At 36.6% G+C, this 24,356-nt stretch overlaps 5 protein-coding genes across 7 annotated transcripts; 3 read left to right on the forward strand and 2 right to left on the reverse strand.

The window, feature by feature from the left end:
• Nucleotides 1-3,301: 3,301 nt before the first annotated feature.
• Nucleotides 3,302-6,231, forward strand: LOC121810013 (mediator of RNA polymerase II transcription subunit 15-like). 2 transcript variants are annotated; one of them, XM_042210887.1, is made up of 4 exons: nucleotides 3,302-3,625; nucleotides 4,496-4,749; nucleotides 4,865-5,011; nucleotides 5,370-6,231. In XM_042210887.1, the coding sequence occupies exons 1-4, from the start codon at nucleotides 3,472-3,474 to the stop codon at nucleotides 6,069-6,071; spliced, it is 1,257 nt and encodes a 418-aa protein (XP_042066821.1). In that variant the 5' UTR covers nucleotides 3,302-3,471; the 3' UTR covers nucleotides 6,072-6,231. The 2 variants fall into 2 exon arrangements, with proteins under 2 accessions (XP_042066821.1, XP_042066830.1); XM_042210896.1 differs by having other exon boundaries at nucleotides 3,488-3,625; nucleotides 4,332-4,749.
• Nucleotides 6,202-8,739, reverse strand: LOC121810002 (ammonium transporter 2-like). Its single transcript, XM_042210878.1, has 5 exons — nucleotides 8,288-8,739; nucleotides 7,839-8,184; nucleotides 7,398-7,683; nucleotides 6,873-6,976; nucleotides 6,202-6,784 (listed from the first exon to the last, which is right to left on the reverse strand). The coding sequence occupies exons 1-5, from the start codon at nucleotides 8,575-8,577 to the stop codon at nucleotides 6,353-6,355; spliced, it is 1,458 nt and encodes a 485-aa protein (XP_042066812.1). The 5' UTR covers nucleotides 8,578-8,739; the 3' UTR covers nucleotides 6,202-6,352.
• Nucleotides 8,740-13,888: 5,149 nt separating this feature from the next.
• LOC121804627 lies at nucleotides 13,889-15,469 on the reverse strand. The gene is made up of 5 exons (XM_042204242.1): nucleotides 15,108-15,469; nucleotides 14,873-14,949; nucleotides 14,754-14,793; nucleotides 14,532-14,640; nucleotides 13,889-14,429 (listed from the first exon to the last, which is right to left on the reverse strand). Exons 1-5 carry the CDS (start codon nucleotides 15,316-15,318, stop codon nucleotides 14,120-14,122), a joined length of 747 nt encoding a protein of 248 aa, XP_042060176.1. The 5' UTR covers nucleotides 15,319-15,469; the 3' UTR covers nucleotides 13,889-14,119.
• Nucleotides 15,470-17,602: 2,133 nt separating this feature from the next.
• Nucleotides 17,603-21,954, forward strand: LOC121810025 (ethylene-overproduction protein 1). 2 transcript variants are annotated; one of them, XM_042210916.1, is made up of 5 exons: nucleotides 17,603-18,031; nucleotides 18,138-20,161; nucleotides 20,376-20,667; nucleotides 20,744-21,053; nucleotides 21,499-21,954. In XM_042210916.1, exons 2-5 carry the CDS (start codon nucleotides 18,156-18,158, stop codon nucleotides 21,729-21,731), a joined length of 2,841 nt encoding a protein of 946 aa, XP_042066850.1. In that variant the 5' UTR covers nucleotides 17,603-18,031; nucleotides 18,138-18,155; the 3' UTR covers nucleotides 21,732-21,954. The 2 variants fall into 2 exon arrangements, with proteins under 2 accessions (XP_042066850.1, XP_042066841.1); XM_042210907.1 differs by having other exon boundaries at nucleotides 17,603-20,161.
• Nucleotides 21,955-22,702: 748 nt separating this feature from the next.
• Nucleotides 22,703-23,371, forward strand: LOC121803738. The gene has a single exon (XM_042206343.1). It carries the CDS (start codon nucleotides 22,703-22,705, stop codon nucleotides 23,369-23,371), a length of 669 nt encoding a protein of 222 aa, XP_042062277.1.
• Nucleotides 23,372-24,356: the final 985 nt, after the last annotated feature.

Genomic DNA, 24,356 nt, shown 5'->3' on the forward strand with positions numbered 1-24,356 from the left:
ATTCATTGAACTGAGTTTTTACTTTATTCACTTTAAAAAAATACAATTCATTCCAGTAGATTTATTACTTCATTCAAAGCCGTTATTACCTCATTGGACAAAGTATTTACTTCATTACAGTAGGACTTCAAATGTTTCTACGCATACTTCATTCAAATAGTTTATTATATCATTCAATGTGCTTATTACACCATTCAATTAGGCTATCACTTCATTTTGTTGTCGTAACTGGAATTTCGGGATTATCACAGCGTCGACGGAATGGTCTTGATGTCTCAGACCGCGAAACAACATGTATGTACTGGAATGAAGTAATAATCATATTTTAATGAAGTAATAATCCTACTGGAATAAATTATGGAATGAAGTTAAATCCTCCAAATATTTTATGACTTATTTGCCCTGGGCTTAAGTAAAAGAGGCTCGTGATGAAAGCGAAAAATAATTTATACATTTGCGCATCTTATTTATAAAATATTAAATCTAAAAATCTTAATATGTTCTAGTTCTGCTATTCGGCAATAAAGGAGTAAATTTGGGACTCTGCTTGCTTATATATATAAAAATATCTCGACCCCACGGCAATGAATGCCTATTGTTGTAGCTTTATAGCAAAAAATCTCGACTTGTTATATGATCTCTTACCAAATGAAATTAATTAATTTATAAATTCGCAGCATCAAACAACATCAGAAACAGTGGATGCAGTCAAATAATGTAGAAATATTTTAGTCATTATAGTACTTATTTTAATAGTATATCCCTTTTAAAGTTCGACATCTTAGGCTGTCAAATCGTTTTTACATCATGAATTATAAATTTCTAACCTACTTTCAGAAAAGCAATTTTTCGAGTGTATCAATCTCTATAACAACAATACAATGAAAAAAAAATGGATGCATCTCTTAACTTGAATCTCATCGTGTGCGAAAAATAATACTCACTTTACTATAATTAGTTTGTTTCCAGTTTATTGAGTTTGAGTGATGGTTCTATTTTATGTGTTTGTGATTCTATTAATTTGTGCGAAAAATATACACAGTACGTCACATAATCCCATCAAATATTAGTATATACGATAAGAAAACAAAAGAATTCAACATAATTTGAGTATTAAAAATGGGAAAAAGATGTGGGAGTGAAAAAGCAGCATAATGAGTAGTTGAGGGAGTTGGTGAAACCCTAATTATTGTAACTTGTTCTATGCAATTTCTTTACCTGCTTTAATTTAACTGTCCAATCACCAATCCTAACTCCGAAAATTACCATCAAATCAATTCACACACTAGGTCTTTCATTATTCTTTTCTTTTGATCTGCATAATATATGCATGAAAAATATCTAAGGAGATAAATTAATCGATTTATTTTATAATAAAAGGTATAATTCCCTTATGGCATCAAAATTAATAAATGAAACAAAAACTGTTTTTTTTTATCTTATTTGAATGGAGTTGTTCTCCTGTGACTTAAATACGTGAAATTTCTAACATGCGATTGGACGGATAGTTGGAAAAACATGATGATGATGATGATGATGATGCTGGTGTGAATTAATTTGTATGATTAGACAGTTTAATTAAACACATATCAACAGAAGATAAAACTATGACAAACAAACAGTGGTTTCACAGAGTTCTTGATATCTGCGTTCACATAAATCATTTCATTTTGCTTGACGGTGAAACAAGTTGGTTGGCATTGATGGACCTGATTTGATTATGATTATTCAGTTTCTCATAAATCCCGCTTGAATATATAGTTTGTTTTGTTGGATTTAAATGAAATATTTAAATACTTAAAATAAATTGACCCTTACTCAACTTTTTGAAAAAAACAGTGTAAATATAATGTGACTATGGTTTGTTCTGGAAAAAACAAAGGTTAATATGGGTAAAATAAAAATGGAGTACTTAAAAAATATTATGGCTTTAGATTATTATAGACATTGTAAAAATCTCTATATAACACATGTATACTCCATAAGAATTACTACCTCCTTCCATAATTTAAAGTCTCACTTCCGATACGAGTTTTAAGAATTGTAAAGGAAAATTGGTTAAAAAAATTAGTGAAATACAAGTTTCACTTTATATATTGTTTTATGGAGTATTATAACGTGAGTGTTATGAGTTAGTGAAAAGTGTGGTCTACTTACCAAAAATATAAAAAGTAAATGTGGATATTATTTTGTGAACGAATCAAAATGGCAAATGTGAACATTTCGTGGACAGAGGGAGTAAGAAATTTGAAATCACATAAATGTAGAATATATAAAAATAGAGTACTCCCTCTATCCTATAATAGATGGCATACTTGAAAATTACACGAGATTTTAGAAGATGTTGTTTTGTGTGTTAAGTGGAGAGAAAAATAGTATATTTATATTAATGTGAGAGAGTTTTTTTCTAAAAAATAAATGTGACATCTTTTTTGGGACAAACTAAAAAGAAAAAGTGTGACATCTATTATAGCGGTTGTAATTAAATATTATTTGAATTTGTACATATCTTAATACTTATACATAAACATGTCTTACAAATCCTCCAAATAACAACTACTAATACTATTGTTCTTGCAAAATATTCGCTTTGTCCCACTTTAGGAGTTCCATTTAGTTCGGCACGGATTTTAAGAAATAAAAAGGAAAATTGGTGAAAAAATGTAGTGGAATGTGGGTCATACTTTTATATATTACGGGTAGTTTTATAATAAAAATGTGAGTGATAAAAGGTCAGTGGAATGTGGGCCTATTACCATTTATAGAATATTTCAATCGGGACTCTAAAGTGAGACATCCAAAAATGATCAACCGGAACTTTTAAAGTGGGACGGAGGGAGTATTAGGCAACTACTTACTATAGTAGAGTAGACGATCTCCAATCATATCCTCTACTCGTAAACACGTACATCAACTCGATTTATAAAGTACTCCCTCCGTCCCATAAAAATATGGGTAATGGGTATGACACGAGAATTAAGATAAAATTGGTAAAGTAAGAGAAATGAGGTGAATGATAGTTAAAGTAGTGTTAGTGGATAGTAAGACCTACATTATTAAATTGATATAGTTTTTCCAAAAATGGAATGCATATATTTTTGTGGGATGGATGAAAATGGAAATTGCACGTATTTTTATGGGACGGAGAGAGTACTATTGACGATACTTGTATTATGATTTAGGGTAAATCTAGTAAATCCACTGGATCCAGCCCAAGCAATTTTGGGCTTCGGCCCAGCACATGGCCTAAATAGCCTTTTAATTTGGGTTGAAAAGCGGGCGGACTGTCGATTTCATGAAAACCAAAGAGGGACACCACGATTTTACGCAATAACCGTAGGAAATTGCGTGATTGTAACGGAAGAGAGCGCTGGTCGGGATCTTATTGTCTACGACAACAATAGAAGATTTTGCAACCGGTGGAGAAAGTCGGGAACAATTTTGTCACGAAATTCTCCGCTGATTTCGCCGATGAAGAGTTTGAATCCAAGCCCGGAAACCTCCAGGAGGAGTGGAGTAATCGGGCTCGGTTTGATCCCAGGGCATGGGTCCGCTGTTATCAGCTTAAAGGTCTCTCATGGGCACAACCAATATGAAGTTGCCGTGCCGTCAAACTCCAATTTTGGTACTGAATTTTTTATTTTGCACTATGTGATCGATTGGATTTGTTTAGTTCTTACGCTGTGCCTAACAATTTAGTTTCAATTTTGTTTGTGAATCCGTTTTTGATTGCTTTATCGGTGGAGCTGTTATTTTCTTTGTTGTGTTATTTAGAAGTTTTTTTAAAATTTGTTGAGTTCAGAGTAAATTTGGGTGGAAATGGTTCTAAGCTGCAGTATTGCGTGACTCATTTATTTGATTTAAAGTTTGTTTTTTGCTATATTTCTAGGTTTGGTGAAATCATGTACTACTATATATACTATGGTGGTCTTCGGTTTCCTAGATAAAATAGTAACAGACTACACATTTAATCTCGAGATACAATTTTGCAAACCGAACACCCCCTGTGCGTTTCTTTTTTTATAGTAGGATTAGAAGATTTTATTACTTCGGGTTACAAATTTTTAGGATAGTCTCATTTTACATATATATGTTGGATCAAGTGGGATTAGTTTAGTGTGCCCAGGCTTACCGATGCTATGAAAGTAAAAACGAGCCTTACTGTGTTAGTATATCTTGTCTGTGCATTTCTAACTATTGGATGTGATTATGCGTTTACCATTTGTCGTCGAGGATCTTAAGTTTTTTGAAGAGTTGAATTTGATTGTGATGTGTTCTAAAAATTGAACTTGATGAAACTTCCCCTGATCTTGGTTTTGCCGTGTTTACAGGAAGAAATATTGCGATGTTTGCTAGTATCTGCATGTCGTGAAATAGAAATGGCGTGGGATGTTGAATCATCTGATTTTGTGGAGATGCCTATACAGTTTTTTTCTAAAAATTCAATGTACATACCGTAGGTTGTTTTGGTTAATTTTTTTTTTGCGGTATTCAGGTTATCTCAAAAGTGTCATTTCTCAAAGCCTCGGTTTGAATCCCGAGACTTGCAAACTATATTTTGGAGATATAGAAAAACAAGATGGAGAGAGTCTTCAACAAGCTGGGTTGAAGGAAAACTCTGAAGTGTTGCTTGTGGAATCTGTATGTGGGCAGCCAGTCTCCGAAGAAGTTCAAGAGACCCCGGTGGCTTCAAAAGGGGAGGAAGCTGTTGCCGAAGCCAGGAAAGAGATCAACAATCTTGAGCAGCAGGTTGATTTGATCTACTTCTGTACTATTTCACATTTCTGCTTTATTCTTTTTATTCACCCTTGGCTATCTCTGGTCTGTCCGTCGTATGAAGTGGCTTTTCATCGTCTGAATCTAGGTTTCTGCATTGCAAACTGTTATCGACAGTGGGAAGGAGGTTGATGATAAGGAGATTACGTATTTGACTGAGATGCTCATGAGGCAGTTGCTTAAACTGGATGGCATCGATGCTGAAGGGGAAGGAAGAGTTCAGAGGAAGGCCGAGGTCAGTTTTCTTTGTTAGGTTTTACTTCGAAAAAGTAAGTTAGGCTATGATTGATCCCAACCTTCAATCTTGGCATTTTAAATGATGAAAATGCACAAACCTCCAGTTATTTGGCTTGGCTGCTCCTGCTCCTGTTATTCTGCACATGCATATCTCTTCTCTCGACGATTGAATTATGATTATAACTAGCATCACTCTCGGCTGAAAACTTAGGGAACCTTATGAGCTCAATGATTGTTTCTTGTTGTTCTTCCCTATTTACTCCTACAGTCCTAAGAAAGAGTGTAGCTTTCACTAAATTTATACTTTTCATTTCTTGGCCCTAGGTTTTTGTTGATTTGAACGTGTTAATCTTCAGGTACGTCGGGTCCAGAACATCGTAGAGACACTAGATGCCTTGAAGTCGAGAAACTCGAATTCCTCTAACCATACTCAAGAAAATGTGACCACGTCCACTGAGTGGACAGCCTTTGATTCTTCATCATCTGCAGCTCCAGCTGTTGTGGCAACTTCCTCTTCCCCCACCCCTTCAGCATCTCTGGCCCCATCCGGTGTGCCATCAACTTCCCCTACCCCCACCCCGTCTTCTGCCCTTCCCGTCATGCAACCATATCCCCCTTCCCCTATGCCAAGTCCTTCAATGTACCCAGAGTCATATCCTACGCCTTCCAACATGGCGTCTCCTAACTTTGCCACCGGCCCACATTTGACCCCTTCTACTTTTCCATCCCACAACTATTCGGGCAATCCTTACGCCGTCCCTTCTCCAATGCAATATTCAGCCCCTTCCACCATGCCGTATGCTACACCTTATCATTACCCTCACCCTCACCCTCACCCTTACCAACATTATGACCCTTCCCAACTTTATGGCCATTCCCAACTTTATTATCCTTCCCAATATTATGACCCTTCTCAAATGACATATTTACCCCCTTTGTCTGCCCCGTCTGCGGCTGCCCCTGCTCCCTATCATGCCCAGCCCAATGCGCCACCTTCTAATCCTTTCTCCGTGCCTTCTTCTACCAGGGTAACTGAGAACTGGGAACGCTTCGGCTAAGCCATGCTTGGATTTTAATTACATCATGTGCATTCATCATTTGGTGTAGTGATATTTGAGCTACATTCTTGAATTAACCCCACAGGTTTATCCTTGTACCAAAATTCTTGATCTAGCTTCCTCAATGCTATTTAGAACAATAAAAATTGCTTTCTATGAATATGACTTGTATGCAGTTGTAGGATATAGATACAATCAAGATATGTATGTACCACACAATTCTAATGTGTACATAACAAATCATATCTACAAGTATGCTGAGAAAAAAGAATGAAAATCACTCATAACTCTATAGTAACTCCCCTGGCTCCACTAAAGTGCCCGGCTTGGGCCATCTCCTCCGGATGGCCCGGGTGGTGCCAGCCGTGCTTTGCAGAGTCGTATTTCTCCCCATCGCCCCACAGGGCATAGGCTTCCTCACCGTGCACGGCATCATCTCCGATCATGAGATGCTCCTCTGGCATCCGCAGCGGAATCACTAGTCGGATCAGTAGAAGAATCACGGTCGTCGCCACGAAGTTCCACCCTATGATAAACAGTGCCGCCACCAATTGCTTCCCGAATAAGGCTCCACCGCCGTAGAAGGCGCCCTTGGTGCCCTTCACCGGCAGAATCATGCCGCAGAGAGTCGGGTGCGCAAACAGCCCCGTCAGGAGGCCGCCGAGGATTCCGGCCACCGCATGGGTGTAGAACACGGCTAGTGTGTCATCCACCTGCATCACATGGTATTCAATTAAATTAATATTCTCAGAGGCCAAGTAGCTTTGAAAATTGAGTGACATAAACATTTAAAAATCGAACCTTTTGTAGCAAAGTGGACTTTTTGTGGAGAATCATCATTGAAAACCATGGTATGCTACCAGAAAGCATTCCATAAACAATAGCCGCCCACGATTGCACAACTCCTGTTCATTACAAAATTCTTCTTACTTTTCAACGTTACACACCAATTATCATAATTTTACTATCTCATGTTACACGAATTACAGAAAAAGGATCAATTGCTTATAACATTACGAAGAAATGTGACGCTAAGTACCAAGTTTGTTTTATTACTTTTTTTTATTTGACTACAGGTGTAGGTGTAGGTGTAGGTGTAGGTGTAGTTGTAGGTGTACTGAATCCGCATTAGGCGGAATCTGACTAATCCTGCTTGATCTAACAAACCAGTAATTAAACTTGATGATTATTTTGGACAATTAACTCTAAAACAAAAGACTAGAGAATTAAAAATTACCCATAATGTCTATGTAACTAAAGTCTAATCCCAACCCAAATAGTTCTCACACATAATTAAGTAGTACACCAGTGGTGGGAAAAAATAACCTGCACCAGGTGTAATGCAGGCAAGGCCGGTGATCATTCCCTGCACAGCTCCGATGACAGAAGGTTTCCCGAAATAGAGAACATCAAGGGATGTCCATACTAGGAGGCTCGTTGCCGCCGATATATTCGTATTCAAAATCGCCACCGACGACACTATATTAGCCGCGTATGGAGCACCGCCGTTGAACCCCGACCACCCCATCCACACCAGCCCTGCTCCGGCGATCATCAGCAGTATGTTATTCGGTACGTACCTCTCCCGGTCCGCCTTCAACCGCGGCCCTACCTATATATTCACAAATATAACAAAAATAAATATCTCACATTTATCATTGAAATTACTACAAGTCTCATTCTCATGGGTGGGTGGGGTCCACTCCTTTTATCATCAACTAATTTTAAGATTGAATGAATTTCTATATTAAGATATTTATGGAGTACCCAATAAGCAGCGGTGAAGCCGGAGATGCCGGAGGCGAGGTGGATGACGTAGCCGCCGGAGTAGTCGATGACGCCCCAGTGGAAGAGGAAGCCGCCGCCCCAGAGGCTGTAGGCGCCGACGGTGTAGCAGAAGACGAGCCAGAGCGGCACGAACGCCATCCACGCCTTGATGTTCATCCGCCCCAGCACCGATCCGGCCAGCAAGATCGTCGTGATCGCCGCGAACGTGAACTGGAAGTAAACCAGCGCCGCCATCGGGAAAAGGGGCTGGTCCATCTCCTTCTCCACATTTCCGTCGGAGTAGTAGTGCGTGCTCTCACGCACGGCGGCGCGTCCGGTTAGGAACCTGCGCCGATATCAAAAGTGTGAGAAAAAACTTGAAAAATGCGCGTTTTACCAGCGAAATTAATTTAGTGGTGAGCTAAGAGATATGTGGGAGGAGTAATTACTGTTGGTCGAGGGCAGGGCCGCCTCTGCCCCAGAAGGGGAGGAGCTCTTTGCCGAAGGCGAGGCGGAAGGCAACGACGACCCAGCAGATTAGGACGGCGGCGAAGGCGTAGAGGGCCATGAAGGCGGAGTTGACGGCCCACTTCTTCTTGACGATGCTGGCGTAGAGGACCACGAGCCCCGGCATCGACTGGAGGCCCACCAGCGTCGCGGCCGTCATCTGCCACGCGTTGTCGCCTTTGTTCAGCCAATCCGGCACGGCCGGGCTGAAGGTCCGGTAGACTTCGGCCATGGCTGTCGTGTTGGATTGAAATTGCGGTTTTTTTTTTGTGATTGGATCTCTCTATTGCTTTTGATTATTTATTGAGATAGGGGGAAATGTGTGGAGGAGAGAAGAAAAGAAGGTCGTAATTTTGACTAACTTAGAAAAATAAACGAAGTGTAAGTGTTAGTATTAATAATGATGGTGGAGTTTCAAAACTAATAGAAGTTAAACATTAAAAGATGTGGCAAATCTTGATTAGCGTCTAATAATTAATTATTGATTTTTATAGTGATGATTAATGCTTTAACATATTAAAATTATAATATGAAGTTTACTAGGTAGGTCATCAACTCTTCAAAATCACTTGGGGTCCTCTATTAATGATTTTATTGTTATAATTGATCAATTCATAATCTGAAATTAGATAGTACGGAGTACTACAATTAATTACAGTTAACTTAATCATGATATATACTTTTTGTTATCAAGACCAATTTAATCCAAACCGAAAAAAACCCATGAAGTTCTTAATTAGACATAATTAAGAAAATTATTCCAACTCTATATAAAGTTTGGTAAGGAAGTAAGAGTCAAAGTCTTTTTGTAATGTGTCGAATATTGGATGAAGCTTCGCGAGGAATCTTATGATTTGTGGCTGCTGGTCATGATTTATTATCTTGACCAATTAATATTCTTATAAAACTACAAAGAGAAAAAAATATTACGTATAAATTAAAAAAAAAACAGTGGATAATTCGATATGTACGTAATTGAAAACAACTACTCCTCATTAATTAGAACTTAGAATAATTATTCTTAGAATTTTGTATGTGTACTAGATATTAATTAAAGGCTAAGATAATGTCGGACGAAAATATATGGAATGTTCGAGGAAGAAAGGTAAATTATTATATTAGTTGTAATAACCTTTTCATTTTTTTTTCATTCAACTGCTACATGTCATCTAGAAGCATACGGCCTTTATTGCTTGTTGTATCAACTTCACGAGATTTTTTTTGAGAAAGTAATACAAATACGAACAAGAAAAAAATATTGAATTTTTGATATGCTGTAATTTTTGGCAGGGTATTAATATTAAAATTAGTCATAATGAAAATATCGATAAGATAGATGTGTGATTTTTTTATTTCTTAAATATTTTTGATATAGTATACTATATGAGTTATGACAGTTTCTATTCAGTTTATTTGACAATCTTGTCTCTAAATATAAATCACCATTAATTAGCAAGAGGCGGACCTACATGGAGCTTTGGAGGTCCCCCAACTTTTGTATCTTTGACTATTTATATATCAGGTTCAGATTAAATAAAAGTACATCTGCTAGCGCAAGTGGCTTATACCTCGACCTTTCATTGTAGAGGTCTGAGTTTGATTCTCGCAAACGACATAATTTGTTTACAATGCTTCTGTCCTTTGCATGGAGAAGCTATCCTTTTTTATTTTGTTAATTAACACTTATAAATGTCGAAAAATACTTTGTAACTGTTAATAGTAATTTGACCCATTTTGTATAACTACTGTGCGATGTTGTTAATTAACACTTCCCATTTTTTAACTACTTTGCGATGAGATAAATATCGAAAATATACTCTGTAACTGTTAATAGTAATTTGGACCCCATAGTTGAAATCTTGCGTCCGCCACTGATTATAGGGATGTGATCATATGATAACAAATATTTATGATGGTAACCTAATAATCTATCATTTTATAGACGAAATACATCATTTTTGCTAAAAATGATGTTTATACTCAATAAAATGATATTCTTTCAGCATGTATAAAATGATGTTTGTAATCAATAAAATGATATTCTGTTTGTATAAAATGATTATGTTCTATAAAATGATAGTATGTATAAAAATAATATCAATATAAATGAGATTAAGCGTGTATAAAGTAATATTTTAGCAAAAATAATATACTTTGTCCATAAAATGATAGATTACTAGATTATCACCTTAAATAGTTATCACTGTAACGCATTCCACCCTTCTATTATTATTATACTATCTAAATAGTCACTCATAATTTTTTTCTTTGTCTAAATTAAGTCATTCAAGACAAACTATGAAGCTTCTCTTGTCGTTAATAGTAATTTTCTAATTCCATCTCTTTTAGTCAAACAAACCACTTTGCTTGAACTATTTATTTATAATAGTATTATCTTAGTCCATTAAAATAGATATTAAATTATATGAGTTTTAATATATAATTGGTAAATTATACTATGATATAGTAGTAAATTTAATGTACAATTAGTAAATTAAAAGAGAAGTAGTGTTATTGGATTGTGGGATCTATATTATTAGTAGTATTTTAAATGTTTAAAACTTTCTATATCTAGAAACTGGTCAACTAATTTTGGTGGATGGGCCGAAATGGTAAAATGGAGACGGAGGTAATATTAATTTTGTGAGTTTAATATTTTTTTAATCAATCTATCAACTCGTGATGAAATATAAATTAAATTCGGAAATAAGTTGTATTTAAAACCAATTTGTCTCAATTTTATAAATAACAAAAACTTAGACAGAAATGAAGAAATCAATTTTCAATAATTGCTGGATATTACAGTAAAAATGGACTTCATTAGGTTACCGCAAACACTATGCCCAATATAAATAGGCCGGCCCATAAATCGCCTAGCTCAGCTGAAATATTTAAATTTGAATCTAGAAAATGTTTGTATGATATAAATAAATAAACTTAGAATTAAATACTCCATATAATTATGTTTCAGTTATATGCTATAAAAATTTAGTACTAGTATATATTAAAATTTAAACCATTTTTCCAAAGTATATATTCATTAATGTAGAATATTTTTGTTGTGACATACAAGGTAGATATCAATTTTTGATGTCCCTAATTTTGATAAAGCGAAACACGAATACAAACAACATATTTATGGGCCAATATTCCTTTTTATCTTCACCTAATTTAACCCATCTGTATCTCTCCTACTCCAAGTTAGGTGCCGTGTACATTGGGTTCACATGGTCTTGTATTTGTGGCTCTGTTTCTTCAAAAACAATGATTAATGAATCTTCAGTTAAAATAAAACCAAGGCATGAACCAGCCTGCAACTATATCCAATATAGTACTATCATTCTTGGCACGATATTTTTTTTTATATTCTATTGAAATGATAGGGGACTTCGAATATAATTTTATAATGAAAGAATTCGAATAATGTAACAAGATTAATGAAATTTTAGCTTTTTTCTGAAAATCACAGGAAATGACAGTATTTATCATTTTCTATTAAATGTAATTATTACATATTTTCACGTGTAAAAATATGATTCGTCGGACATTTAAATCAAATAATTATACACACACATATATATAGACAAACAGCATTGTACCGATGCGGTGCAAGTTGATATGCATAGTTAAAAATGTCCCATAAATACGACGGAGAGTGAGAGAGAGGTCTCTTGCTGAAAGAGCCGTTAATTTACTAGCATGAGTTTTTCGTCGTCGGCGGCGCCGTCACTGTCGCCGGAAATACCGCTGTTGTCGGCAAAGGAAAGGAGCGACTTTGCAGCGGGTGGTAAAATTACGATGTTTGTGTTAATCACGCTTTTGGCCGCCTTTCTCGTCGTCGCCCTCTTCTTCCAGTGCATACGGCGTCGTTTCTGCTCGCCCAAGCAAGAAGCGCCGCCGCCGGAGAAGCGTATGTTTGTTTAGTTAATTTGTCGCTAAATATTCCTTATTTCACAATTTGTACAATATTCATAAGAACTGTTGTTTTACCAGTGAAAGAATCTGCATTATCTACAATTACATACAGATATCCGGGATTATTCGAATTTCTTATTTAATTTTTTTTTATTTAGAGTGGTTTTTGCTGTTTCGAAATAGTATCCAAATTAACTAACGCTGGAACTAGAAAAAAAGGGGATGGAAAAAAAATGTGCCCGTTTATTAATTACTGTATTTTGGGTAAGATTAAGATAATCTAGAGAGGATATTGCATCATTTCTATATTGATTATTTGTGGTTATTATTATTAAGTTCAGGTTTATTTAGAATTAATTACCTTATGCTAATTTGATATTTTACCAAGATAGATGTCAACAACTGTCAATACTCTCTGTCTGCCCATTTTTATTATATTTGTACTATACGTGAAATATATTATAAAAAAAAAATAGAAACAACGAAAAGGATGTATTGGATCTACCTTACGAAATGAAGTTTTCAATATTACAGAAAAGTAAATATTACTCTCTCTGTCCCGTAAAAAATATGAGCATATAATATCACACAAAAATTAAGATAAAATTGGTAAGTAGTGTTAGTGGATAGTGAGATCCTCATTATTATTAGTGTTTTAACGATGATATAAGTTGTAAATAACTTTATGTATATTAGTAAAAAATTGGGTTAACTTTCCATAAATGGAAATGCCGATATTTTTATGGGACGGACGGAAATAAAAAGTGCACATATTTTTATGGGACGGACGGAAATAAAAAGTGCACATATTTTTATGGGACGGATGATATTATTTTCTAAAATTATTGTTTTTTTTCAAAAAATCACTATAACATTAACATGGCACAATTAACTCCTCGAATCTTAAAATAGCAATAATTTATGCAAGTTAAATTACATATTTAACTCTTTTTTCGTTCTTTCTTTTTTCTCCTTTTTCCATTTAGCTTATCATACAACTTCATGTAATCTGAGTTCTGAACTTCTGAGAGCATTCATATATAAATTATCGAACCAATTAAATTTGTTCATTAATATCGTCAAGTAGAAGGAAATAAAATGGAATAAAGGGACGAATTGGATATTTTGCAACTTTGAGTATTAATTTATGCAATTGGATCTAACTTGCTAAATGATGCACTCCAAAAAAATGAAGTTTACCAAGACGGGAAATTCCGTCATAAATTTTCATGCACCGGACGTAAATTTTCTGAAGAATGCCATTGTCGGTAAAATTTATCAACGAACGTTTTTGTCTGTGTTTTTTACCGACATGCTTTTTACCAACGCTGTTGATCCGTTTGTAATCATAATTACCAACTGATTTTCGGGTTTTACCCACGAAAAAATCTGTCTGTAAATTAATCTCGTTTTTTGAAATGGTAGTGAATGTCCATAGATCCTACAAAGTATATAAAAATTGAATGGTACTCCACTAAAATATACTTATAAACACAAAAGATGCAGAGCAAGGGGCAGGAAAGGTAGGGTATGCATGTTTTCCAAAATATAGAAATACTCTATACATTTAGCTTACCAAGCGAATGCTGTCGGTGTCACAGTAAATAAATTTGACATATACAGTACTATTGAAAATTTGAAATGAATCATAGCACGATTAAGCCAACGACATATCTATATCTTTTCAGTATCCCAAAAAAATAAGAGTACAACAAAGGCCATCCTATTCCAAATTAATGAAGCCACAAAAAACTCTTATTTGCCTTATGTGGTACTTACTACATGACAATGACAAATTACATTGTGAAAACATAGAAATAAGTACCTCAAAATCTCACTTAGAATTGCCTAAATTCAATTCATAGAGTCAGATCAAGAGTACTCTCTCCTCTTGCATTCATCTTCTTATAAATCAACACAGAAGAAACACTACTTTTCTTCACATCAATTCTTGATTCTTGGCCAAGGGATAGACTCAAATCTAGCTCCACCATTGAGGCCTTCCTTTTGATCCCACCACTCTCTCCTTTTGAAGATGTCATGAAATAAACATGATCATCATAATTACAATAGTTTTGTTTATGCAATACCCCAAATTCATTTTTCATCATATCGGCTTCTTTTAGCCTAGGGCGAAAATCTTGATAAATTGGTGACCTGTGGTTTTGGCTGCACCCCAAGAAAGAAGATAGATTTATACATACGATGTTCAAAATGAACAATCCAAGTTATAAAGATTTGGATTTGAAACAATATAGCAATTAATAGTACCTAAAGTGGGAATGTCTTTGGTGAAAACTAGGAAGAAGTGGGAGCTGTCTTAGATTGAACAGATTCTGGTGTTCCACTGCTCCTATAAAGAAGCCATTACCAGACATCCCTGTAATGGAGAAAATAATTACTTTTAAAAAAATAAAAATTGATCACCATATTTGAAACCCTATAAATTTATAGTTAATTTTTTTTTATTGTTAGAATTATTTATATCTCGACCTTGATAATTGTGCTCATCCATCTGCTTGCTTCTGTACATCTGTGAAACCACCAGAAAACAAAACTCCAATTTATAAAAGAGTAAATAATTATATGATTGATATTGATCTTTGTCTAACCTGTAAATGGCTCTTGACATGAGCAATATTTAGCCCTCTCATATTCATTAACTGAAGCACTAATTTTGGTGTAGCTCCTGCAAATACAACCTTTTTAATTTAATTATTTTATAAGGCAAAAATAAAGTCTCAAAAAACTCAAACCCCCTTATCAAAATCTTTAATTTATTCCAAAAACTAAAAAAAATAATTTAAAATGAGGATTTCTTGCAAGAAAAAAAAATCTGAATCTCACTCTCTAGTCCTCCAAGTCTTTCAACAGCTTGAACAAAGCGGCGATGAAGATCGGGAGTCCAGCGCAGCCGCGGCGTCTTTGATCGGTTGTAAGGCCTAATAATCGGCGGCTTCTTCTCTGTCTCTTCATGAGTTTCCACCTCCTCTTCGTCGGCGTTTTCCTCGGAAGAAGGGCTTGTTCTAGAACATTCTGTCACACCACTTCCTTCCATAGTGTTAATCGCCTGATTGAAATTGCAAAGGAAGATGGGATGATCATCAAACAAACCCTAGAAGCTCAAGAGTGAAAAGTTGTAGGTCTCTTAGAGTTGAAATTTTTTGTGTATGATTCTACATAGAATGAAACCCTAAGAGGGAGATGAAGTATTCTCTCTCTCATATTTTAATGGAAATCATTAGGCCTCATAATATTATATATGTATATATTGCATGTATTAATCAAGTTTTGACAATTATAAATTTATAATTGTGACTAGCACTCATGTTGAATCCAGATCACAATGTCCCACTTGCCAAAAAGGTCAAAATTTTTTTTCCATTTACATGTTTATAATAGTCATTCTTGATTGTTACACCGTAAACTTTTGTGGAGATATATCATAAAATATTTAGGTGGATAAAAATTCGTTGTTTATACTTTATAGGTATATTGTGCATGAAATCAAATATTTTCAATATATACTAAAACAAAAATCGAACCCTCTCATGCAGCATGTGGACCCTAACAAGACACAGGCTCATGGTTGTTCTTAATAGTAATATATATGTGGAAATTATACCTTCAAATTTGCAGTTTTCACAGACTCCAAAATGTATTCAGAAATGTTTTGTTTTGATTTAGATAAGGGCAAATTAAGCTCAGAAATCGAAGTCGAAATGCGTTTAAAGTTAAACTTTTGAAATCTATATGTTCTTGTCTCTTTGTTACTCGAACTAGCCCAGTTTTTTTGGACCATCCAAATTTTGCACAGTTTATGAAATGGAATCCCTTCAATACCAAGAGAGAATCTTTTACTTCAGAAACTATAATCAAGATTTAAGTTGTATTTTATTTTAATTTATGTTTAGTCCTTTTTTCGGCTTGCATACACTGCACTAATGAAAGAAATCAGTTAAAAAAATTGGACCTATTGAAAAAGTATTGGACACATGTTTAGAATTCCATCTGAAATTTTAATATGTTTCGATAATGATTCCACTTATAGATTTGTAATAATTTTGATACCTACTATATTTTAATAAAAAAATTTGTTAAAAAATTATGCATGCCATAATTGCACATACACTATATAACTAAAGATTTTTATATTTTATTAATTAGAGGATATGTCCCTTACTGTAATTCCATTGTTTCAAGATTTTGTTACAAGATTATAATTATTGATTTACTAAATCACGATATATAGATTTCACAATTTAGTAAATCTGTGATTGATTCATATCTATACTACTGAAGTTGTGTAAATTTATTAAATGAGATATTTATATATCAAGATTATATTTTCTTTTAGGATTTAAAATATAATAGGGGTAACTTAGTAAGTAATAAAATTGGTTTAAATAAAACCGGTTTAATCTGATTAAAAATTTGAGAGTATTACTATGTAGTATAGAATTTTTGAACTTTTATTTTTTGCCTAAAGTTAATCGATAATGAGTGAATGATGATTGATGAATAAGAACAAACAACAATAAAAGTGAGCCCATGCACCGTTATAATATTTGTCTTAATTTAAGATGAATTAAATAAACGGCAATCGTCTAAAATCTAAATTAATTAGTCAGCTGTGATTCAATCAAAGATCCATAGTTATATGTGCACTGCCTGCCTATTAATCCGGATCTAGATTCTATAGCATCATTTTAGAACAAGTATGTCTGTCGTTTTGTAATACAAATTCTAATATTTTTACAATTTATATACAAATTCTAATTTTAATTATTGTGGGACAATTTTAAAAAATTTAAAAGGTGTGCATTCCAATTTAAAAAGCTATAGGATTGATCATAAATCAACAAAAATTATAAGTAATTTAAAAGGTAATTATCTCATTTTTAATGTAAATTTTACACTTAGATAAAAAGAAGTTTAGATAAAAAGAAGTTGATTCATTACTCATTCTATTAATTTTGAAGTTCTTTGAACAATCATTCCAACTGACATTTGGTTTAAAATTTTCGATTTCTTTTTTGGTTTTGATTACTTTTGCTTATTAAAATATGCAACAATTGGGACAAACCAAAAATGGGCTCAGGCCCATTACTAAAGCCTGGTCAATTAATAATGCTAATAATAAAAGAAGCCCATTGACAAGTAGTTATCCATTTCATCATTTGAGGTTGCTTTTTTGGTAAAACAAAACCCCACATAGTCACCCATCAACATTATCCATGAAGCGGATTACGCGCACGCGCATATTGTAGCGCGTGACTTCAGTCTCTTCTCCGTGGAATTGCAGAAACTAGAGCTCGACTTCCATAATTTTCTTTTATTTTTATTAATTTCTGCGGCTATCCATTTCTAACGGGTATTGGAGTTTTTTCCTTTTTCCCCATTTTTGATTAAAAAAATTCTGGGCAACATTTTGTATTTAAGAAAATACCAAATAAAAAAATAAAGGCAATTACAGAAATGAATCGGTTGATCTGCGTATGGAAGTTTGTAGATATATAATCTATATTTAGAGAGAAACAGAGAGAGGGAGAGAGAGATATAGAGAGAGTGGCCGTGCGGATTAACGGCCACCACCTCTCACTTCCTACCCCAACCAAATTTTAAGATTTTCCGAAGCCAAGATTGTGGAAGGGGCTTGTTGATTGCTTTAATTCTTAAATTATTTCGCCGGGAAAGAGAGGGATTCCTGGCGGCAACGTTGCTTGATTCGGAAAGTTTTCGGCTTTCTCGGTCAACGGTGGTGTTTGCAGGTAATGATTTGATCCCCCTTTCTTGCAAAAAAATATAGGTGAAGCCCGTTGCATTTTTATTTTTCAATAATTTATAGGATGGTAATTTGATTGAGGGAAGATGCAGCAACACATATTCAACGCAATGCGTGGTTTGAATATGATTGATGGGTGCAAAAGTGCCCAGGTTTATTCCCTTAATCAGATGGCCGGCGGTGGAGCTGCCGGCGGCGGCGGAAAAGAGGGTTTCCTGCAGCAATTGCAAGAACATCTGAGGGTTAATTCAGTGAGGTCGAGAGCTCATCAGCGTTGTCAGAACGTTTCTCAGACTAGCAATGGGAATTCTACTACTGTAGCCGAGGCTCTTGCAGCCTATGGGCTTCCGAAGGCAGATCTGATCGAGCCCCAAATCGATCCGTTTCTCAAATTTGTTGATTTTGTGGGGGTTTTAGCTGATGTGTATAGGAGACTTGAGAATTGCCCTGAATTAGAGAGATCAGAGATGTATATGGAGCAATGTGCGATCTTCAGGGGTATGCCTGATCCAAAATTGTTTAGGAGATGTCTTCGTTCTGCTAGGCAGCATGCTGTGGATGTGCATTCGAAGGTTGTACTCTCGGCTTGGCTGAGATACGAGAGGCGGGAGGATGAGCTGTTGGGGGTTTCTGCAATGGATTGTAGTGGTCGGAGTATGGAGTGCCCAAAGGGTTCTTTGGTATCAGGGTACAACCCTGAGTCTGTAAATGATAATTGTTTGTGTTTTCGTGGCGGAGAAGAGGAGGGAGGTCTGGAATCCGATGAGGTGTGCTCCACCTCACTTAGCTATGGTGGTGAGGTTGATGATGATGATTATGATATGTGGTTTTGCGTTGGGGAGGATGAGGTCAGATGCAATAGGTTTAAGATTTCTTCGCTCTCTAGACCGTTTAAATCAATGTTGTATGGTAACTTTGTTGAGGCGAAGAAGGAGAGAATATATTTCGCTCAGAATGGGATCTCTGCCAAGGCAATCCGAGCTGCTGAGGTTTTCAGTAGGATAAAGAGTGTGGATTCTTTTGATCCAAATGTTGTTCTTGAACTCCTGTCATTTGCGAATAGGTTCTGCTGTGATGAACTAAAATCTGCTTGTGATGTATTTTTAGCATCTCTTGTTGGTGATATTGAAATGGCTCTTCAACTAATTGATTATGGGTTAGAGGAGACTGCACACCTGCTGGTGGCAGCTTGCTTGCAGGTGATTCTGAGGGAACCGTCGTGTTCAGTGCAGCCAAACGTGTTGAGACACTTCTGTACTTCAGAAGCTTTGCAACGACTAGCATCAGTTGGGCATGCATCCTTTTTGCTTTACAATTTTTTGAGCCTAATAGCCATGGAAGAAAACATGAAATCGAATGCAACAGTAATGCTTTTGGAGAGAATGGGAGATTGTGCTACCAAGAGCTGGCAAAAGCAGCTAGCATTCCACCAGTTGGGTTGTGTGATGCTCGAAAGAAGAGAATATAAGGATGCTCAGAAATGGTTCGAGGCAGCTTTTCAAGCTGGTCATGTGTATTCTTTAATTGGTGTTGCAAGAGGAAAAGACAAGCGTGGGCACAAGTATAAGGCATTCAAGTTGACAAACTCCCTCTTTTCTGACTGCAATCCCTGTGGTTGGATGTATCAAGAACGAGCTCTATATAGCAGTGGTAGAGAAAAAATGATGGATTTGAATACAGCTACTGAAATGGACCCAACTCTTTCCTATCCGTACAAGTACAGAGCTGTCTCCATGATGGAGGAGGACAAAATTGGTGTTGCCATATCTGAAGTCAACAAGATAATTGGTTTCAAGGTTTCCCCCGACTGCCTTGAGCTCCGTGCTTGGTTCTTGATTTCCCTGGGGGACTATGAAGGAGCCCTAACAGATGTCCGTGCACTCCTAACTTTAGACCCTAAGTATATGATGTTTCATGGCCAGATGCCCGGGGAGCAGTTGGTAGAGCTTCTATGTAACCTTGTCGAACAGCGTGATCAAGCGGATTGCTGGATGCAACTCTATGATAGGTGGTCCTCAGTAGATGATATTGGCTCTCTAGCTGTTGTACATCATATGCTGGCTATTGATCCCGGGAAAAGCCTGTTACGGTTTAGGCAGTCTCTCCTCCTACTGCGGTAAGTAGGCAAATACCTATGTCCCCCGACTATAGACACGTATTTTTCTGAATGTATATGATCATGCTAATATGTTCTTATGTTTTTTTATATATTTTCCGTCGAGGGGAATGTGAAATTCGCTGTTTGTATTATATTATCTTCTCTTCTCTTAGTATTCTGTATTTGGGATTTAATGCTTTTTCAGGAGTCTCAACTATTTTCATTACCGCAGATTAAATTGCCACAAGGCTGCGATGAGAAGCCTGAGGATGGCTCGAAATCATGCTGCCTCTGATCATGAAAGGCTTATCTACGAGGGCTGGATTTTATATGATACTGGCTATCGTGAAGCTGCTATAGCCAAAGCTGAAAAGTCCATTTCTCTTCAGAGATCATTCGAAGCCTTTTTTCTGAAAGCCTATGTTCTTTCTGAAACAACAGCAGATCATGAATCTTCGTTCTATGTTATCAAGCTTCTTGAGGAAGCTCTCAGGTGCCCTTCCGATGGCCTTAGGAAAGGACAAGTGAGTCAATTTTTCTACTAGATGTTATTTCCCATTTGCATCCCGAAAAATAGGTCTGACCTATGTTGTTATGCAGGCCTTGAGCAATCTAGCAAGTATCTACGTAGACGTGGATAAACTAGACCATGCAGTTGACAACTACACGAATGCCCTGACCATTAAGCATACAAGAGCACATCAGGGCCTGGCCCGTGTATATCATCTAAAAAATCTTCGGAAAACTGCATATGATGAGATGACGAAGTTGATTGAGAAGGCTAGAGATAATGCATCAGCTTACGAGAAACGCTCAGAATACTGTGACCGTGAAATGGCCAAAAGTGATCTGAGCATGGCAACCCGACTGGACCCTCTGAGGACATATCCATATCGATATCGGGCTGCTGGTGAGTTTTAGCTTCCCATCAACTTTTATTATTCCTGCAATAACTGTTTTTGATTGGAAACTATAGTCCTGTTGATATTATGTTATTGTAATTATGATCATGAAAATTTGAACAACCGTGATTAGATAGATTGGATTGGACTGTTCTAAATAGAAGGTGTTTGTTTTGCCACTTCTTTCAAACATTTTCCAAAGGTGTGGTACTGTGGTTTAATCTTGAACAATACATCGTTTTTACTACTTGATGCCGGATGGCCAGGATCCTATGTTTGTAGGACTCATATGAGAATTATGATTAAGCAAAACTTTTTTGATTGAAACTGGAATGTGATGTAGTTTCTTGATTGAGGCTCTCCAAATAGTATAGAAATTCTTTATGCTGAACCTTGGACTATAATGATTTCATAGGGACTTATATTATCGATCTTTTAATTATATGCCTCCAGTTTTGATGGATGACCACAAGGAAGCTGAGGCCATAAACGAGCTCACGAGAGCCCTAGCTTTTAAGCCCGACCTTCAGCTGCTTCATCTCCGTTCAGCATTCCTCGACTCAATTGGCGATTATGTCTCCACAATCCGAGACTGTGAGGCAGCCCTCTGTCTCGACCCCAACCATTCAGACACGCTTGAGCTGTATCGGAAAGCACAAAAACTGGCTGAGGAGCAACAAGAGTAAGATGGAAAGACAGCAACTATGCGCCAATATGGTTTCCATATCACAACTCTAAACTCTTGGGGGAATCTGTTTGATCTCTCTCCTTTGAGCCTTTTTTTCGGTAGAGTGATTATGCTTGTATCGTCATGACTTAATCTTGCCAAAAATAGGAGCAAATTGTATATTGAAAGCAGAAAAAAACACCGAAGAGAAGGAAATAGAAAAAGAAGTTGTTTTCATCTTTTTCCTCTTCTGTTTTCTTTTCATCCATTTTTTGTAGGATTCAGCAGAACTGTTCCTACTGTATTACTTACCAAGTTTCTGTCGCAATGAAATTGGCTGAAAGAAAAAAAAAAGTTGTTTACTTTATAGAATCTTTAATAATATTACATGCCTAGTGTCAAATTTCTGTACATTTATGAATTGTGGGATTCTAAAAGCACCAACAAAACGGCGTCGATGGCTGTCGTTTCTCCCCTTGTTTCTATCTAAAGTGAAAACTTTTATTAGAGCATCTCCAATGGCGGACGTCCGGTCGGACATCCGGTCGGACGTCGCGACGGGCGACCGGGACGTCCGCCATTGTGGCGTTTAGGGTCGGATACGGACGTCCCGTGAGGACGTCGGGTGTCCTCGGACGTCGGCGCGACGGGTGGGCGGACGTCCGCCATTGTGGCGTCCAGTCGGACGTCCCGTTTTTTAATTTTTTTTTTATTTTAAAACTCTATATATACGGCTCGTCGAATATAGGAGGGGATGTCCTAGTGGGAAGGGCGGACATAGGAGGGGATGTCCTAGTGACGTGGCAGTGGGATGGGAAGTCCTAGTGACGTGGCAGGAGGTGTTTTTGGGATGTCCTAGTGGGATGTCCGCCCACTGGAGATGCTCTTAGATGCACACGAGACACCCGCAGCTCCAACTGCCCAAGTATTTATGGCTTTTACAGCATCTTTTTAACGTATTTGGTGCACAAATTGGTTTCTGGTGCATTCATGAAGGAAGCCAAGAATCAGATCCTGCACGGGAAGCTGAACGTGAACGTGCCGCCTCTACTGACCAGGCACGTCTCCGGTTCGAGGCTTGACCCGGCCAACATTGTGCCCTTCTCGTGGGAACGGGTCCCGGGCGAGCCCAGGGACTGGGGGAACTCGAGCGGCGATGACGTGCCGCCGCCCCCGAAACCACCGCCCGTCCGGTGGCGGCCCTCGGTTAGGGTTGATGATCTCGATCTCGATCTCAATGGGAGTGGCGGCGGTGGTGATGGTGAAGAAGACAACGATGCTATCGACATATTTTCGTTAGCAGAGTCGGTGGATGACGTGGAAGGGTACTGCAAAGCGACAGAGGACAGAAGCTGGTCGTTGCTGTTGGCGGAAGGAGACGATTGGTGTTCGCCGAATTTTATCATAGAGAGATTTTTGCCGGACGCGCAAGCCCTAGCCGAGGAATCCGTTATGGACAAGAAACTTCCGTTTTCGGGGTCTCCGTACTCGGATTCGTCGTTTTCTCGAGCCGTTAGCATTGGGAGATCGAGTCACTCGACGAAGGGGTGTGGGTTAGCTAGTTTCTTGCCGTGGAAAATGCACCCAAAATCTTGCAAAATGAAAAGACCGGTTTGTGACACTATAATTGGCGCTAATTTGAAGCATAAACGGTGGTGATCATATCAGATTGCCTTTGTGTTGCTACTCTTCTGTTTGTTTAGTTTAGCTATGAGAACAGTTTTTGTATAAAAGAAGTACGTTGTATATAAATTCGTATGTACAATGTAAATTGGCATAAGGGATCATTTGTTTCGTAATATTTTACTATCTATTTTTTGAACTGTAACTTTGCATTCTAATGATATTTACGAGCTAGGCCACAGTGAGTTCGTAACGTGGGATATTAGACTGGAGAAAATACACATAGTACTAGAAAACAAGGATGATAGTCAATAGACTCGATAAAATACACATAGAAAATATGGATAATAGTTAATTAAATTATGAAGTTTAATACAAATTTGGAAATAGAATATTAAATCACGAAATTTAATTTTTTCTATTGTCCAATCATAATACAAAACAAAGTATTTTGATGATGCTCACCAAATATGTCGTTATATACATGAATGAGACAATCATTTTATAATTTAATATTATATTTCCAAAATTCGTGAAACTGACTCGAATTTAAATCAAATTCATAATTTAATTATACTTAGAAAATTATAATAATCTCTTCTCAACTCTATCTAATAAAAAGATGATCTCATAATTAAAATATATAATTCAATGGGCCCAATGGCCTAGCAAACAAATAAATACGCCAGCCTTTATTCTATTAATAATATAAGATTGGCCCAACCAGTAAATTTTGTTACATATATACAATAAATTTGGAGACACATATTAAAAAAAAAATTGTTACATATATTAACACAATAACTATGTGCCAATGTGCGACTCTGCAAGCCATTTCCTGACACCAATTAGCTTTATTAAAGTCCCCCCCCCCCCCCCCAAAAAAAACAACTAATGGGATATTTTAAATCGATAAAGAAAAGTAGAAAGAAAAAAAAAGATTTTAGGGTTTTTGGATGTGAGCCGTGCGGGCAGCACGGGCAGCTCCGAGTTGCTGCCCGTTAACTCACTTATATTCAAC

The sequence above is a fragment of the Salvia splendens genome, chromosome 1 (genome assembly GCF_004379255.2).
Source record: "Salvia splendens isolate huo1 chromosome 1, SspV2, whole genome shotgun sequence".
Taxonomy (NCBI): Eukaryota; Viridiplantae; Streptophyta; class Magnoliopsida; order Lamiales; family Lamiaceae; genus Salvia; species Salvia splendens.